We start from the raw sequence: 18,162 nt of genomic DNA, 5'->3' as shown, positions 1-18,162 counted from the left end.
ATGCTCATTTAATCTGATTCTGTGTCAGGAAAAAAAGGACACAACACACACATCAGTAGAATTCATTGTTTTTATTTAGTGTCTTAATAATTTAAGAGTGACAAACAGTGAATTTGTTGCTCCGCTGGCAGACAGCTCGCAGTGTTGCACCACCGTGACCCTAAAGTCTCCGCTGTGGTGATCTAAAGCCAGCCTCACCATCCAAATGTCAGTCTAAGGCACACGAAGCTTAACAAGTAGAGGCGTCACTCCTGAGTGGCCTCTTGTACAGAAACTAGCAGCTCACGTCAGTCTTACATCAGTCTCTATGGAGACCGCCACTTCTACAAGCTTAATGCACTTTCAGCAAAAACTAAGGCCGACGAGGTGTAAGATTGATATCCGCTCACAGCCACACTGATGACAGACAGCTGTGCTCTGAAGCTACTCATGCTCTCATTATCCAGCCTGCGCTCCAGTCCCATACGCGTGACAGAGTTTAATCTGTTGCAGCTCTGGTCTCTCCCAGCAGCAGAAGAAAAGTCTTTGTGTTTGGGCCCTCTTTTGTTGTTGTTGTTGTTGTTGCTGATTTTGAGTTACGATGCTTTTGAGCTCTCCTTTTTCTCTCTGTAGACCCTCAGAATGGCTTCACAAACAAACTGGAACTGACACTGAAACACAGAGCAAACACAGTTTTAGTCAGTAGATGTCCGTTTTCAGAAAAATCCCTCCTCTCCTGATCACCTCGATTGCCCAAAAACATCCGAAACATTTTAGAAGCATGCTTCTGTATGACAAAGTGTATCAGCATTGTTTTCTTTAAGTCAAACTTCTGCATTGCTGTCGTGCAAATGTGTCTCCTCCCTTATGAATGCAGTTCATTTTAATCCAAACAAAAATAGTTGTTTTTCCCTAAAACACACAGCTGCTGTAATTTGACTTGATGATGTTGTTGTTGTGATGGGACAGGGAATGATTAAGAGTTATTATCATTTATCCCGAAGGGAACCTAAACGTGTGCACTGAATCTCCCTGGCTTCACATCCCAACAGTTGTTAAAAACATTTTACTGAAACCTACAAGTGTGACCTCGCCGGTGGTATAAGGAAAAGCCAGGGGATCGCCACAGTTATTACAGTTCATCCTAAGAGTACGACAAAGACATTAAGCAATTTTTATTGCGCTGCACTAAACAGCTATGGAGTAATTACAGTCAAATCCAACTGGATAGATCTACAGTGAGGAGAGGGGAACGGTGACTGGACATCTGTATGATGGGGCACGTTTGTGATCGTCTCAGCAGCTGCTGAACCCCGAGACTGATCTGTCAACTATAGCTGTGATTGTTTTATTAGAGAGCGAGAGAGAGAGAGCGAGAGAGCGAGAGAGAGAGAGAGTATGAGTCACAACCTGAAGTTTAATGAGCATTCTGATTCTACATTTAAGTATTTAATTTGAAATCAGCAGTAGTTATCCCTCTTGGCTCACAAAAAGACTTTCGCAGGTTGAAATAAAAGCTTTCTGGGCCTCTGCGTTTGCCTGGGTTCTCTCCGGGTCCCCCAGTTTCCTTCCCAGTTACTCCAAAATGTCCGTAGGTGTGATTTGAGTGTGTGATCGCCTGTCCCTCTCTCTCTGTGAGCTCTGTGATGGACTGACAACTTGTCCATCTTGAGATGTAGAACCATGTGGGCGAAGGGTGAACTGACACTGCATCCAAGTAAAGAAATATAAAGTCTAACTTAAAAAGTAGCCCAAAAAGTTGCATTTGTGACGTCTTGCAGGTTTCTACATGCTGAGTTCTGTCTCGCGAGGTACCTTGAGTCTGTCTTGTTTGAATATCACTTGACAAAGAAACCTCCAAACCTTAAAATATAAAAATAAACAGGTTTTTGTAACAGTTCTACTGGCTTTTCTTGGTGGCTTATTTCTGCGTCGTTTTGGGAGAAACAATTCATCCATTTATCTTCTCTACTGCTTCATCAAGCTCATGGTTGATTAACGCTCGCCAGTTCATCACAGGACTAACACAGAGAGATAACCACACATACTCACATCTACTGGAAATCCAGTCACAAATTAGCCTTGAATGCATGTTTTCTGATAAACAAACAATATTGTGGGGGAATCAGAACTGTAAGCTGGCGTCACATGTTTGTTTTTATAAAAATGAAACTAAACACCCACAATAGGACGTCCTCTGACTGCATATTTCCACGAGTAATGCACAGACAGATTGAGGACGTGTTCCGTCGGCACAAAAACATCAGACAGATCCACAGAGATCAAGTCTCCTTTCAAAACATGGGCGATAGTGGCAGCAGCGAAAGCCCAGAAGCAGGCTTATGACTGGAAGGTTGCCATATTCCCAGCGCTCCCTCCTATCAGAGCGATGAGTAACACTTTCCTCTCTGTCGACAGCCAGCACCGAGGTTCTGGAGAGCACGGCTTCCAGCCTCGGCTCGGCTCATCATCGGCCGTCACTGAAACACTGTGGCACTCGGGCCCGTGTAGTTTAATGAAGGTTACGGACAGCGGGACCCCGCAGATGTCAAACTCTGTGACAAAGGAAAATCTGGGGACAGAGATGTTCAGCGTGACCCTCCACTCTCAATGCAGGAGTTTTCATGGGAAAAGATCCAGAGTGCAGCTCTTGATTCTGAACAAACTGTGGAATAAAAATATTTCTTGAGAGGTAGCGTATGAATTTGAGCAGCCATGAGTTGTGGTCAGGGTGACGACGCTGAAATCAAACACCCATGGAAATGCTGCATCAGCGGAAATTTCTCTAAACGAACACAAATACCAGTAACCTTTGTGGTGTTGACACCTCGGAGCTTCCAGTTAAAAAAAAAAGGGGGGGTCATCCCTAATAAAGTCAAAACACACACCTCCGTCAGAGAGGTTAGTTTCACCCGACTGATGATGTGTTGCTGCAATAATAATCCTGGTGAAAATGGTCGTCTATCAGTGAGTTTCTGAGGTTGTTTCTTTCTTTCTTTTTTGCCTCTGTACCGTTGTCTGAACCATCATTGCTCGTTGATCCCTCATTGTTTTGACAATGTCCAGCGGGAACACCGGCTGGCCCTCATCTAGCAGAGTCAACGCCGTCTCCATGGTGATCAGTACACCCGTCCGTCCAATCCCGGCACTGAAAGAGTGATTCAAGGCAAATACGGCATTAAGTGTATAGAAGATGAAAGTACAGTACATTGTTCAATGAAAGCTTCGTCCCCCGATGGTTTTGTGCATGTGTGTGTCGGTGTTACCTGCAGTGTACCATTAGCGGCTCTTCATCTTTCCTCCTCTCCCTCACCGAGCTGATGAAGAGCAAGAAGTCTGAAGGGTCATCGGGTACGCCGTGGTCCGGCCACGCGACATACTGGAGGTGCGTGACTGCACGTTCCTCTCCCAGCTGTCCAAAAGAACAAAATAAAAAAAACAACAATAAATTTTAAAATATTTAAGTAGTGAATAACAATTCTTCGATAGGGACGGGTACACAACTTAAACTTCTTACAAAGTGTGATTCATTGTACATTTTGGAAAATTGCGTCATGAAATCACAATTAGTGAGCGAAGTGTCTGAGCGAGTATCTCAACGTGGGAGCCTGCTCTGCTCCAGCTGAAACAAACCGCTGCCAGTGCAGTGGAAGAAACAGTGGAAAACAAACACGTGACAAATAGTTGACTGTGAGATTAGTGAGCGTAGAGGGACACAGGGAGATGAAAACAGGTGGGGTGGAGAGGGGATTGTGGAAAACACCAGAGCTGAAAAAGTGAAGGCAGGGGCGAGAAAGGCAGAGTCTGGATTTTATAATGGGCATGTGGCCTCCGACTCCATGCAGGGATTAACTCACTCCGCCAGAGGAACAGATGGGACCACACAGCAGTATCTGTGTATGCATGTGTGTGCGCGCATGTGTGTGTGTGTGTATGCACTCATACTTCATGCCTCCTTGAGCATCATGTGTTTATTTACCTGTCCACTGTGGATGCTGTTGTGGAAGACAGAACATCTAATCTGGTGATCGACCATGTTACAATCAAACCGAAACTTTAAAAAAAAATTAAATAAATAAAAAATACAGCACACACCTGCCAACACACACACACACACTCACACACAAACAAACTGTCAGGGTCACAAAAATCTGTTGTTGCACTCTAACGCACACGTCCACCCGTACACACATGCAGACCAAACCGCCCTCACGGAAGTGCTGCCTGCAGCGAGCGCCGCTCTGTGACATATGGTAGGAACATGGTACATGCCACTGCAACGCAAAACACTGCAATCTCTGACACGGTGGTCAGGCTTTGCTACCAGTCCACTGGAAACACACAAGTCATACAAGGCTGGTTTCTCATTTTATTTGATAGTCTGTAAATCATTGTTTTGATTAAATGCCGAGTCGACGTAAAAAAAAAAAAATATATATATATATCAGGCAAAAAAAACTTCTGTGATGATGTCCAGGAAACCAAAGAATACACAAATACTGAATAAATCTGACCATTTTTCAAAACGGAAAATCCTTTAGATGTAAACCTGTCTCCTTAATGCAGCTCTGGTCCGTCCTGCAAAGAGCCAGACAGACTCCAAAAATAAATACAGACAGTCTCTGTTTTCATACAAAGTCCAGTGCTGCATTCACTCTCTCTTTTTTTTTTTTTTTTATAGCTGCTTAGTTTTATAATAAAATAGAGACATGTCTAAAAGAAATGCTACAATGATATCATGCAAAAAGAAGTGTCTGTTTTTACATCTACAGCAATAAAATCATTATCTAATAACTTAACAGCCGCACAGGTCACACATATCGGACGTCACCTGTATCGCACTCATTCATTTCTTTCTGCAATCAAATGTAATAAAATTTACACAAACGGTAATATTTCAAACCTTACAAATCACGATCAAAGACAGTAACTGCAGAGTACAAGTTTGGAGATCCCACTAATCTGCTGAGAGCGAAATCTAAACCTAACACTAACAGGCTGCAGACAAACAGAGAACAGGTTTGCGTTTCATTCTGAGGGGGTGAGACTGTAAAACTATATGGATGAAGAACTTAAGACAATGTTCCAACACTCACAGAAAAATAGAAACTATAAAGACTTTCACAAGATAAAGGGATGGCAGAAAATACGGATTATGGAAGGGGATTACTGATGATACTTTGAGTAGTTTGTGTTTTTCATTATTGTTGTTTTTCCTTTCTGGTGTTTTTGTCCACAACTATTTTGGGAACTGAGGTTAACATTTCACTGACGTGGTTTATATAGTAATTTCAGATTCTTTTGTGCAACGTGGGGCTGCTGTGACAACTAAAGTTCCTGATGTAGGATGAAAACAGTCTTATCTAATTTCGCAGAGATGTAGCAAACAATAACTTCAGGGCTGAAGATGAAGTGGTGGAATATATTAAGTTTATACTTCGCCCAAGTCCTTTTTGAACATGAATAAATTATTTTGTGTTCCTGACTTTCAGTTACTGCTGCTTGTTTTTATTATTATTGTTCTATTTTATAATAAAAGAATAACTGACTCAAGTAATTAATCATTGCCACTTGTTTTTTTGAGAGCGTTCTGACTTGGCAACATTTTGTCAAACTTGCCTAAAAGTTTGGCACATTGCCGTTTGTTCAACAGCGTAACAAACTCTGCAAACTATTTTAGGAAATCAGCACAAACTGCAGCTTCTGCCTTCGCCAGCTCTTCCTCATCTAACCTATAATTTAAATTTATAAAACATCTTTTAGTTTAATGGCACAATAGTTTGGAGTAATTACCCTGTTCTGACTCGGCAAAGCAATTTTTTGCTACTGTACCTTTGTGTGAGTCAAGGTGAACTGCCGCATGACGTACGCCAGGTTACACTCCTCCGAATGACACTTCACCCGCATGTACCCATAATCCTTCACTTCCGGCGGGTGCGGCCAGTACTGGTGGCACTTGGTCTGAAAAGTGTATGACATCACCGACAAATTACATTACTGCTGAGGCGAGTCATTACTCAGGATACGGTTTTACTACCTCTGCTGCTTTGGCTGCGCTCAGCTCTTGAGAAATCAAATTCAACAGCATGTACGAGGAAACCAGTCAATTTATCAGGAACAGGATGAGAATCCAAAGTCAATACGTGTGTGTGCATGCATGTGTATGTGATCCTCAGTGAGAGCGAGAGCGAGAGGGAGAGGGAGAGGGAGAGGGAGAGAGAGAGAGAGAGAGAGAGAGAGAGAGAGAGCCAAGATACTTGATGAATATCAGGAAAATGATCAATTAATGAGAGCATCTGGTTACCAGGCAACAGGCAAGCCGAGACAGAGACATGTTCATTCAACGGGACCTTGATGTCTCGCCTCGTCTGCGTGGAAGTGTGTCTTCCAATTATTTATCTCATTAACATCTTGCTCACACTTTACATTTTACAATTCTCTGCTCCACTAAATCTCATAATTACCAACAACTGCGCCAATTGATTGATCATTTTTGTGTGCAAACATCGTCACCGAACCAAATTACAGTAATCATGACTCCAATGAAATGAAAGAGCATAAAATACAGTGGAACATTGGTGTTGCTGAAAGTGGTTCTAAAACAGAAACTAAATGTCCTGTAAGTCAGGTAGTCAATATAAATAGTTGGGTGTTTTTTTTTTTAACTCTTTTGCCTGCATTTCAGGCATAAAAAAGGTCTACAAATGCAACGTTATATCAGATACCGACTGAATAAATAATTCATTCAAACTTGTGCTGAGGAGTCTTGAAAACACAAATGGAGAAAAGGTGGACGGGAAGGGATGTGATTGTATGGAAACTGAAGTGACAAGTCAGCTCCAAGTTACAGAAGCTTATTTCATGGTTTTGTTTGATCTTTTTCTTCACCTACGTCGCTCTCATTATTTTTCTTTTCTCATTTAATAAACTTTCTTAGCTCCTCTGGTGGTTTCTGCAAGAAATTCTCACGAGAAATATCACCAGAAGTCAAAGTTTGCAGGTTTGTCACTGAGGGCTGCAAAAAGTTCACAAAGTGACACCGTTCGCACATTGCCATTTCAAACTGTCTTTTTACAATGTGAATGAATGAAAGTACTGAAGTGCGGTTACCCGTCCCCGTTCTGTTAGAGTCGTAAGCATGATGATGGTGTGTATCTGCTCCTCCCAAACACTCTGCCAAAACTGACTGCAGGTCTGAGGCAACGGACCTTGAGCTGCAACATATCGTAAACGTACACCAGGCACTGGGGGCGCCATCTAGAAGACGTACAGATAAACACACGTGCACACGCAGAGGATGAGATTACATCGGACGTCAGACAGCGACAAGACACACAATTTAATCTTGGCGATGTTCACCGTGACGTGGCTGGCGTTGATGTAGTCTTCCTGGCTGTGCAGCACCACTCTGGTGGCATCGTCTGAAAGGAGAGCAGACGCGTGGGAGTCATAACTGAGCTGTCAACGCACCTCAGGCTCGGCCAATTAAATCTTATGGAGGAGCCACTGTGCCGGGCTCACGATCGAGGTTAGAGAGCGAGCACAGAAGTGTGGGTGGTGTGAGAGATACACAGACAATGATAAGAGCAACCACCAGTGCACGGTCGTTCAGTTAGTCATATTAAGAAGCACTCACAAGGTAAAACATCCTTATAACGATTCTTGTCCATGTTCTCGGGGAGCCGAGCGCAGCCGAGAGACAAACCAGGCTTCCTCCTGTACAAGTTCTGGAAGTTACAAAACGCACACAGCCGTGAAGGTCAACATACGCAAACAGAAAGTACGGATTCCACACCAGCCACGGCAGCTTTGTTTCAAACCATCATGAGCTAAGTCCAAGCAAAGATTAGGGCCAACATCTGTCCCTCACGCAAAACACTTAAAAAGCTCATTATGAATAAACAAGTGGAACAAGCTAAATCCTGCTTCTAAAAGTGGGAAAAAAGACAAATATACTCATTTGTGTTTTGTTCTTGTGCAAAAGAAAAAATACAAGTTTAAATCCACAACCCACAGTGTAACTCCCATGTGCAGTTTGAATACCTCAAAATGGAAACACAGAGTGCCAGACTGTATCTGTCTCTCCAGCTGTCTCATCGATTCCTCCAGCGTGGTGACCTGCTCCGAAAGGCCAGGCGACTGCGGCTTATCTTCCTGCGATTGGATGGTGAGTGTGAGGGCAGGAGGTAACTGCAGCAGGGGTGCTGCCCGGACAGGGCCTGGATTTCAAGGACAAAACAAGGCCGTGATAAATATTCATGGGGACATGACAGACAGAGCGCACACTGGAAACACCGGCCGCGTCAGCACATTTCTGTCTCCAGCGACACTCGCGCACCTTTACGTCTGATCAGCAAGACGAGCTCTCTGGAGTGCGACTCCCTGCTGGCTCGTATGAACATGACGACCTGGTCGTGCGTGTGCTCAGAAATGTCCCGACCGTTGATCAGCACCACCAGGTCTCCCTCCAGGAGTTTGGGTTCACATCGACCTGCCTACAAACAACAGAGGGTTCATCTCACAACTGACAACTAAAATCGCCATGAGTGACAAAACACAGAGCAGTAAAGCCAAACGAGTTCAGAGAGGTTTTTCAGAGAGAGTGTCAGAATCAAAAAGGAAATGTGTTCATGCTAGAAATTATAATGAATTAAGCTTGTTACATCATCGATCAAAGTTCATGCAGGTTGGTAGAATTCGAAGCATTTCACAGAAAGATTGACACAGTGGTAACAGGGCAAGAAAAGATACTAAGGACACATCAAATAAGGAAGAATTGAGTCTTTGTCTATGATCTTTTTATGTTTGAAGTTGTTGATTCAAAAAGGAGAGATAGCAATAAAACATGTCCTTCAAAGGGCTGATTTTATTCATTGCACAAGTTTGCTTATATTCCTCTGATTTCTACTTGAATAAAATAGCCGAATTCTTACTTTTAAACCAAGCCCATCTCAAACAATTCACAATAGAAAAATATTTTTCCCCATCACTGATTTCCATTTGTTTGACATTAATTGCATATAAACCTTTTAGTATATATTTGTGTACAAATAACGGACAAAACAATGCACTTTTCAATGATAATCAATTTTTGGAGATTCACTCATCAGCTATGCACGGTGGACTGCTCCATCCGTCTGTCCATTCTGTGTTCACGTCGTCATATTTTGAGACTGCTCAGAAAAAAACAGACATTTAAATACACCTGAGCCGGTTCTTACCGGTGAGTCGGGTTTAACGTGGGATATGGCTAGAGGCATCTTCTGGTCCACCCCGCCCTGGGAGGAGAGACACAGTTATGGGAGAGTAACAAGCAATTAATACAAAAAAGGTTTGCATGTGTTTGTGTAACTGAACAGTGTAAAGAAGAGACACCTACTTTAACGTTAAAGCCGAATTTGCCGTCTTGATCGGGGGCAATACGTATGACCATCAGGTCACCGTCACCCAGAGCGTCCTGCAGACACAAGACGTGGTAATCAAACGTACCCATACCGGATGAATGTACTCCGATAAACAAAAGGTGCAGTCTGAGTTGATGAGATAATGAACCTTATTGTAGTGCGGCGAGCTGTCCTCCTCTCCTATACTGTCCTCCGCTCGCAGCGAACCCTCGTCTGGGCCTTGGCTGTACGTACCAGAAACACTGGCGGAGATGAAATAGACATTTTCACCACAATAAATATGTCAAACATGATTTTGATGGATGTGATAGTGATAAACCAAACCCCTCATATGATATTTTATTTTATTTCCAACCGTCAGAGATGGCAAATGTATTCACATGTTTTTCTTGTAAGCTGTGTAAAAAAACACGTGAAGTACCGCTTGAACTCCTTTGCTTAAGAAGAACAAATAAAGTACATGTTCTGAAATGTACTTCAGTGTAAAAGTAAACTGTAAAAAAACTGATTTCAGTATCTATGATGCGTAAGCCGTCTTTTCTTGAATTTAATTTTGCAGACACTATTAAAACGGATTTTGTCAGCATGAATGTGACATCATAATTATTAGCATTGATGTAACATAATTTCAAGTTAAATCATCATTTATAAGTCAGAAACTGAATTATTTTCTGAATATAAATACTACACTTAAAAAAACGAAACAAAAAAACGAAACTAGAAACAGGAAGTTTTTGGATTCAACCATCGTTTAGCTCGATCACTTGTCAACTTCTGCTTCTGTTACTGTCATTGTCCTTAAACTGTTCAGTATGACTTTGAATTGTGACTTTAAAAGTTATAAAAAGAAGATAATAGAATGTGATTTCAATATGTTGTGCGAATGATGTGCTGCTCATGTAAGACTCAATGGGAAAGTGGTTTACTTTCATGTCAGTCAACGGCAGAAGTTAAAAGAAGTAATGAGCCAATTTTGAAAATGTAAGGAGTAGAAAGTACTGCTATTTGTGTTCAAATGTAGGGACAAACAAGTACAAACACATGAAATCCTACTTAAATACATCTCTACTAATGGGTAATATTAATGCTCTGACAAACATTGAGAAGAGATTACCTGCATTGTTATTGGAACTGTAAAAAAAGAATCAATGTTTGGTGCAATTATTGACCTGAAAAGTGTTTCTGGTACAAACCATTGAGGTGAAACGTCTCCCTCGCTGTCCTTGCTGCTGCTCACGGACGCCCGGTACGTGTAGAAGACGTCTTCCCCCTCCGACATGTCTTTCAGGTCGTTGGTCAACTCCATAGAAGACGGCCGAGGTTTACGAATACCGTGACGGACTCTCGGACTTCGCCTGCCAGAGAACCGAAACCGGCAGACACGATTTGAACCACAAGGAAACGAGGATAAATTTGTTTTTGAGTGTAACCATCAGTCAGGTTTGGTTAGGACGGATGGGGAAGCCGGTTATTGTACCAGTTGGGGGTGGATGGGGGTGACCGAGACGGAAGACTCATGGTCTCCAGATGCTCAGACGAAAGAGACCTAATGGGGCCAGGGTTCCACACCGTCCTACCAACGACTCGCTGCCACACAGGACCACTGTCGCAGAGGAAGGAAAAAGAAAATGTTGGCATTTATGATAAAAATGTGCGAACACACACATTTTAACTCCAAAAGCTCACCTCTCTGGTTTATTGTTACCGAGGCCCAGGTGCTGCGTTATGAGTTTTCTGTAGGAATTAAGTGGGCTGTTGCTTTGTTTGGGGGTCCTCGGGGCTCGGTTGGAGCAGAAGAAGGAGTGATGGTCGATGCAGGAGCGCCACAGGTTCTTACAGGTCTTGGGACAAGACAGAAGCAGAGACACTTCACAGTCCTGGGTCTCCCCCTGTGACAAATGCAAATAAACATGTGTCTAACTACCAATTTCAAGGTCATGTCATGCCTGTTACATCACTAAAATGGTCAGGTTTCAGACATAAGTGGTAATAACAAACCATTTTGAATTTGTTATGACTTTCTACAACACTATAAAGGTTGGGAGGATGTGTAAAAGGTAAACAGAAACATAAGACATCTAATAGAAAATTATTTTGCCATTACAATACAGCATATACAAGACATCAACAGTTGAAAGAAAGGCATTTCACAATTCCTTTATAATATTAGATTGGCAGAGAAATAGCCTCAAAACGTTGGGACAGATAAATGTTTACTATTGTGTTTCGGTGAAAATACAAACACCAGCCCCCGCCTACGATTATATGTTAGATTGCAAACCAAATATAGGCTCATTCAATTAGTAAAACATTGTGTCCAGTTAGTATTCTGCTGAAAGTTTCACAGCTCTCTTTGAAATTGGGGTTCTACTTGTCACCCACTGAAAAACAAGAACTCCCAGCTTACACTTGTGCGCCTCTGCAAAGTAGCAGTTTCCATTAATGTCTGTCCAGACTCATAAATATATGCCACAAAGATTGTTCGGGAATGTAATAAATTGGCACCAAGTGTGGACTTTTCAGAGATTTTGCAAGTGCAATTACAAAAAGTGAGGCTATAAGGACCTTTAACCTAAACAATCTGAACATGCTTCAGTGAGAGTGAACATGTGTGAAACAGGACAAACTGAAAACTGCTCAACCAGCAGGTGCATAACGTTAAATCAACACTGGAGCAGGTCCGTGTGAATAGGTGAAGAAGAAAAATGAAAATAATCAACTTATTCCACCGATAAAACACATTTATGAGACGAGATGTAAAGCAAGTGTTCCCAGAGTAAAACTGTTTAATATATGATCGCGTAACTCACATGTTTCCGTTTCAGGTGGATGAAAAAGCGTTTCCTCTTAAATGAAATCTTGATGATGTTTACCCTGCATGAGACACAGACATTTAGCCATAAGCTGACAAAACACAAGGACAGGGGTTCTCATTGCTTCGCTCCGTCACTTACCAGGGAAAGAAACTGGAACAAATCATATTACAGAATATTGCAACACCACTGGAGGCCAAACCCACCATAAGAGGGGCATTATTTGCATCCTGATGGGAAGAAAATGCAATAACATCAATACAAAAAAAAAAAAAAAAAGGTATAAACAAATGGAGAGGAAGTTGGAGAAACTTGAAAGCAAGACAACAAATGAAAGTTTAATTATGGCGGTCTCACTACCATGGCAGTATGCAGCTCCACTCCGTACAGCTCCAGCGTTCGCGCCGTGTTGAGAAAACACAGCTCCGCCTCGCTCTGCTTCAGACCCCTGGAGGCACGAGCACAAAGTCACAAATGTCAACAACAACAGGAACAAACAAGCCATTTGTTCAGGTTACACGTGATGAAAACAGTCTGTGTTACTTGTGCTGTGGATGCAGATCCTCCACTTTAGAAAGGAAGTCTTCATCCTGTTGAGGGATGAAGTGGCATTTTGAGAGGTAACCAGGGAGTCGGGACGGACAGTGATCCCCCATCTCCGCTACGGGTGACGCAAAGAGACACTGAGCATTTGCATGGAAACAAGACGAGGGGCAGCACACATCTATAGATCTGCGAGAGAGCTGCTGACTGAGAGGAGCGAGAGCGTCCTCACGGGAGTAATTCACACGGTCATCATTAAGTCACTCATCATGCGTTTGGCAAGAGGTGGGACTTACACTGCACGTCATAAGAAGCCAGCACTACGGCTGCACTCAGAGGGCACTGCAACCTGCAATCACATGCAACAGTTACACGTCGCAACAGATGAACGTGAAGCTGCACAGGAGGAGAGAAGAACGGGGGAGTTGTGAGTGACTCACCGTCCTTCTTTAATGTCGCTCCTGATCTGGAGGAAGTAAAGATGCCTGCAGGGACGAGACCAGAGGAACTTTACCGACATGTAACAGTATTTGACACTCCGCAGAAAGCTTCGGACATCGACACACGGGTATTGTTAACTCTGTCTCTGCTCGTTTGATGATATTCAATAGTCCCAGGGGAAACATTTCTCACTGATCTCGGCACAATAAATCAACTTCAGCTGGAAGTATCGGCATGAGAATTGGCACAGATATTAACTATGAGCAGATGATGAATGATCCAGGACTTCGTGCGAATCTGCCTCAACCGTTGTTTAATGGCCAGACTTGAGCCTCGATAGATTCACCTGTCAGGATCAGCAACAATGAGGTCAAACTGACCCCAGTGCATCATTCTAATTAAAATGTTAACTGAGATTTCTAATACAAACATAAACAAAAATAGATTAATCTTAAAGAAAACAGCCATTAAAGCACATTAAATGGGGTAATTTATTTAAAAGGAAAAAATTAATTCAGCTATCGTATACTGAATTACTTAATTCAGAATGATTTATTGTCATTTAATTCTCTGAAGTAAATAAACTGAACAAATTGCATGGGGGCAATGTGGAAATATTTTCATTTTTAAAATAAAGTTCAGTCAAAACCTTCTCATTAATACTTGTCCAAACCAAAGACTAAGACTTTAATATACGAGTTTTGTGTTTGTGTAAATCTCCCTGTTTACAGAGGAGTTAAAAAAAAGAATCTGGAGCTTTATCTTAAAGGACAAAAATGTTTTGTTGACCCTTGTCAATCAAGGATTTTTCAGTTATGAGTACATAATTGGCCACACATAACTTTGGCCACAATCTAATCCTCCTTCCTTCAGAAATACTTGGTGAACATCCGTGGTGAATTTGAGGAAATTCCCTCAAAGCATTTATGAGAAGAGTGTAGACATGATATTTAATCTCTCAGTTCCATTAGGTAATCTCCATAGTGAGAGTGAAGGATGACAAAGAAATTACCTCAATGCATTCCTGATGAATGTTGACAACAACAAAACAAAACATACTGTAATGCCTCAGGTCCACAGATAGATATAATTAATAGAAATGAACTAGTAAGTGCTCAGTTTTTCATTGTAATTAATATTATATCTGTGGAAAGCTCAGGTACGGACCTTGTCTGCTCATGCTGCAGAGAGTTGGGATCAGAGATGAAGAATCGTACCCGGAAGTTCAGATAAAAAGGAGAAACCAGACCTGCAGAGAAATGTCACCTTGTCAAAAACCTGACAGATGAAGCGTCTATGGTCACAGGTTCACCTCTTCCTCTTTTCTCTTGCATAGCGACTTTAATTTCTGCATTTATATACACTGAAAAAACGACTAGAAATGTGATTCGATGATAAGACAGTGATACCTTTAATCTGCTTCTTCATGGGTTTCTCGGGCTCCAGCCATCTCTGAAAGAAAGAAATTCATTAAGTATTATAGCCATCTAGGGCTAAAAAAAAACAAACCCCAACAAGAAACATTTATTTAAGTGTGCCCGGTGGTTATCATCAGCTAAACAGCAATCAGCGAACACAATACATTACAATCGGCGCCCAAATGGGCCGCAGATGAACAGCGAGCTCACAGGAGAGAGTGTGTTGGCTGTGATTGAGGCGATGGCTGTGCTGGACTCTCTGATCTGCAGACTGAAGAGCCGCCTCTCCTGCACGCCCAGGTGGTCACAGACGAGGTCCAACAGCACCACGCCTTCATCCTGCTTCTGAGAGACGGACACAACAAACAAACGCTTTGACCAGCCGGACTTTCTGGACGCACATTTGTCAGCATGTCGCTGCGGTTTATTGAGATTATCCAATCCCCCAATGTATAGATGGGGATGTGATATCAGTCAATTCCCCTAGTGTGTAATAGAATATATTTAACTATAATTTAAATACAAAACACTCTATATCTAATATATTCGGATGAGAATGAGATTTCCAGGAGGCATTCTGCAGCAACACAACTAGCTGTTGTTTTATTAATCACTCTGGGGGGATAACCCACAGTTTGTCCGCATGTCCTCCTCATCGCTCTCCCCATTTTCTGTCACTGGAAGGATATTCAGATCACACGGGGACCTTGTTTACTGTAAACTGTTGCAGACGTTGTGTTCCAGCAGCAAGGAAACAATCCTTGCTGAAGTGTGTGGAGACAAAAATCCAGGTGATGCTCGGTTAAACCCTGGCGCTGCCTGCCGTAAAAATGTTTCAGTGAAAATATGTGAGGAGAAAAAAACAAACCAAGGAGCTGCAGCTGAACACAAAAGAGCCATAAAAGAGACTTGGATATTGGTTTACGGGGTAACAGCACCCCACTCACACTGCTCTCCCACTGTTCACATCAAAATGCTGCACAGAGGCTGTCCTAGAAAGCAGCGCTGAGATTGTCTTTGTGATGTGTGTGTTTGTGTGTACATGTCATACTGCATATGACATGATACGCTGATGATGGTAAAGGCTGCCAAGTGCGACAAGGAGTGGAAGCTCCGGGAGGTGAACGTGTCCTTCAAACCAAGGTCGTAGAGTTGAGTGAGAGGCGTGGATCAATAGGAATAGCAGAGAATAGTCTGCCTCTATATCATATGTGGCACTGTGTTCATTAGCAGAGCACAGAAACAGAGAGGAGCAACAAATAGCAGCATGTATCTTTGAGTATAAGTGTGTATGTGTGTGTGTGTGTGTGTGTGTGTGTGTGTGTGTGTGTGTGTGTGTTACACACGCTGACTGTGAAGGTCTCGATAGTGCCGTCCAGCAGCTGAACCAGGCAGAGCAGGTCCGGTTTTGGCATGTCTGTTACCACGGTAACTCTGCCTTCCTCTCAAGACAAACACGCTGCCCTCGGATCGTCACCGGGAGAGGACCTGGAAACACACACACACACACACACACACACACACACACACACACACACACACACACACACACACACACACACACACACACACACACACACACACACACACACACACACACACACACACACACACACACACACACACACACACAACCACAAAACAGTGTCAGATGTTTCCAGGCTGTTGTCTTCCAATGAAAAGCACCTCCCTCAGGATGACATTGTGTGTGGTGAGTAGTGTGTGCTGGATGAAGCATCGAGGCTGCAGTGAGTAATGCACCATGAATGTGAAGGAGTGACTCTGTATGTGTGCGAGTGTGCGCGTCTGTTTGTGCAATCCCTTATTATTTGGCCTGGGTCTGAACATGTCCCTTCCCTCTCCCTGCCGCTCTCCCTTTGCGTCTCTCCGCCTTTTGCAGGCAACTGAATGATAAGAATGTTAAACATTTTCAGAGTTGATCACGCCCCATCTACGGCAGCACAACTGTAAGCTCGGGGCAGCCACTGGAGGCGACACATGAACACAAACACATTAACCAGACTACACGCATGCATGCATGCAGAATTTGGAATAAAAAGTGTCCCCCAAAAGTCAGAGGACAACCCTGCGCGTCAGCGTCTATGCGCGGTTACGTACATGTGTCCTATCTTGAATTTCCAGGTGAGCGATTACTGGATCCGGCAGGCCTGTCTCACACGGTTTCTGAAAGGAACACAATATGTGTGAGTTAATGTTTGAACACAGTGACACACTCTGAATCTATTAAAATAGAGCAGGTCCTAGTTGGACGGCTGCTTTTCCACGATAACCCTCTGGCAGGCAGGCCTCTGACGAATTTACAAGTAAATGCTAACATTTAGAGGCAAGGCCCATCGTGATGTGGAGACTGTGACCTCGCTGGGCGCTTTGCATCTTACATCTAATATAATGTGTATGCTTATGTATTATAATATACTTATCCATCATGTAATACCTGCAGAATGATATCTGATTGGCTCCTCACTGATTCTGCAGAAGTACAGTAAGCCAGTCATCATTAAATGATACTTTGGACTTTATAGAGCTCTCAGTTTAACAAAGACAGATCTGTATAGGTTTATTCTCTGCAAGTTCCTTCAAAAATTTATGTGCAAGTGAGAAGAGCCAATACTGATTTCTCTCACTTAGCAATTGTTATGAAACTCTGTGCTTTATTTTGTTTGAAGCACTCCCACTTTAAGCGCATAGTTCTGCCATGACATGAAAATGTACTTGTCACTGCGTTCTTCACGCACTTTACGCATGTTGTGTGAGTAAATCGGGCCTATCGCCGTGAATAAAGGCCCATATCTGTGTGCGCCAACCTGTCGTTAATGAACTCCACCGTGACCTGGCTGTACTTTGAGCCACAGCGCGAACAAGGAACCTGTTGACAGCCTCCAGTTTTTCTTTTTTCTTTTTTTCTACAGCTACACCCAAGAAGGAGGAACGCACCACGGGCAAACTTTCCTCCAACGCGTTTCAACTCCTCGCAAAACTTACAGCCAAGTTCATGTTTTCTGGGGAAGTGAAATGTTGAGGGGTTAAAAAAAAAAAAAAAAAAAAAAAAAAAAAGAGCAGATAAAGAAACGCGTCTCTACCTCAGTCTTCCCGCTTCAGAGAGGGGTCATTTCCTCCGGTTGTCCGCTGAGAGAGAGAGCCTCGGGACGGGGCGCGTCGGAAGAGCCAGGTAGAGTAAAGTTAGGTAAATATCCGGGACAAGTTTCTCATCCCTGGCTGCGCTCGCGCTGCCTCTGCGCGGCCCCGCCCCTTGGCCGTGCGCGCGCTCCCGCTGGGAGACTTGGCGCAGGGAGCGCGCCTGAAGGAATAAACAATGGCTGTCAAACATAAAGCCCGTGAGCCCGAAACCGACCCACAAGAAGCTCCAGTGTGGCCAAACCACCAGGCAAACTGGCAAAATCTTAAAAGAAAAATATTCCCTTTTTCTCAAAAAGTAAAATTTCCCATGAGATGCAACACGACATTGAGTCCCTGTTTACACAACAACAAAAACAAGTGAAAACGGTGATATTTCAATGTGTTTTGGACCCTCTCGTTTCCACA

General features: G+C 43.0%; 1 protein-coding gene across 3 annotated transcripts; it reads right to left on the bottom strand.

The window, feature by feature from the left end:
- Positions 1–57: 57 nt before the first annotated feature.
- Positions 58–17,877, bottom strand: ptpn3 (protein tyrosine phosphatase non-receptor type 3). 3 transcript variants are annotated; one of them, XM_080470758.1, is made up of 27 exons: positions 17,700–17,864; positions 16,717–16,782; positions 15,945–16,086; positions 14,809–14,943; positions 14,590–14,632; positions 14,348–14,429; positions 13,180–13,224; positions 13,036–13,088; positions 12,740–12,857; positions 12,557–12,644; positions 12,338–12,426; positions 12,194–12,257; positions 11,070–11,272; positions 10,861–10,986; positions 10,577–10,738; positions 9,532–9,625; positions 9,359–9,436; positions 9,201–9,257; positions 8,318–8,474; positions 8,023–8,198; positions 7,616–7,706; positions 7,339–7,400; positions 7,090–7,236; positions 5,812–5,940; positions 3,246–3,391; positions 2,992–3,127; positions 58–650 (listed from the first exon to the last, which is right to left on the bottom strand). In XM_080470758.1, exons 3-27 carry the CDS (start codon positions 16,011–16,013, stop codon positions 576–578), a joined length of 2,625 nt encoding a protein of 874 aa, XP_080326884.1. In that variant the 5' UTR covers positions 16,014–16,086; positions 16,717–16,782; positions 17,700–17,864; the 3' UTR covers positions 58–575. The 3 variants fall into 3 exon arrangements, with proteins under 3 accessions (XP_080326884.1, XP_080326885.1, XP_080326886.1); XM_080470759.1 differs by lacking the exon at positions 17,700–17,864 and adding an exon at positions 17,602–17,620; XM_080470760.1 differs by lacking the exon at positions 16,717–16,782 and having other exon boundaries at positions 17,700–17,877.
- Positions 17,878–18,162: the final 285 nt, after the last annotated feature.

The sequence above is a fragment of the Lipophrys pholis genome (genome assembly GCF_963383615.2).
Source record: "Lipophrys pholis genome assembly, chromosome: 9".
Classification (NCBI taxonomy): Eukaryota; Metazoa; Chordata; class Actinopteri; order Blenniiformes; family Blenniidae; genus Lipophrys; species Lipophrys pholis.
This window is presented reverse-complemented; position numbering and strand designations above follow the sequence as displayed.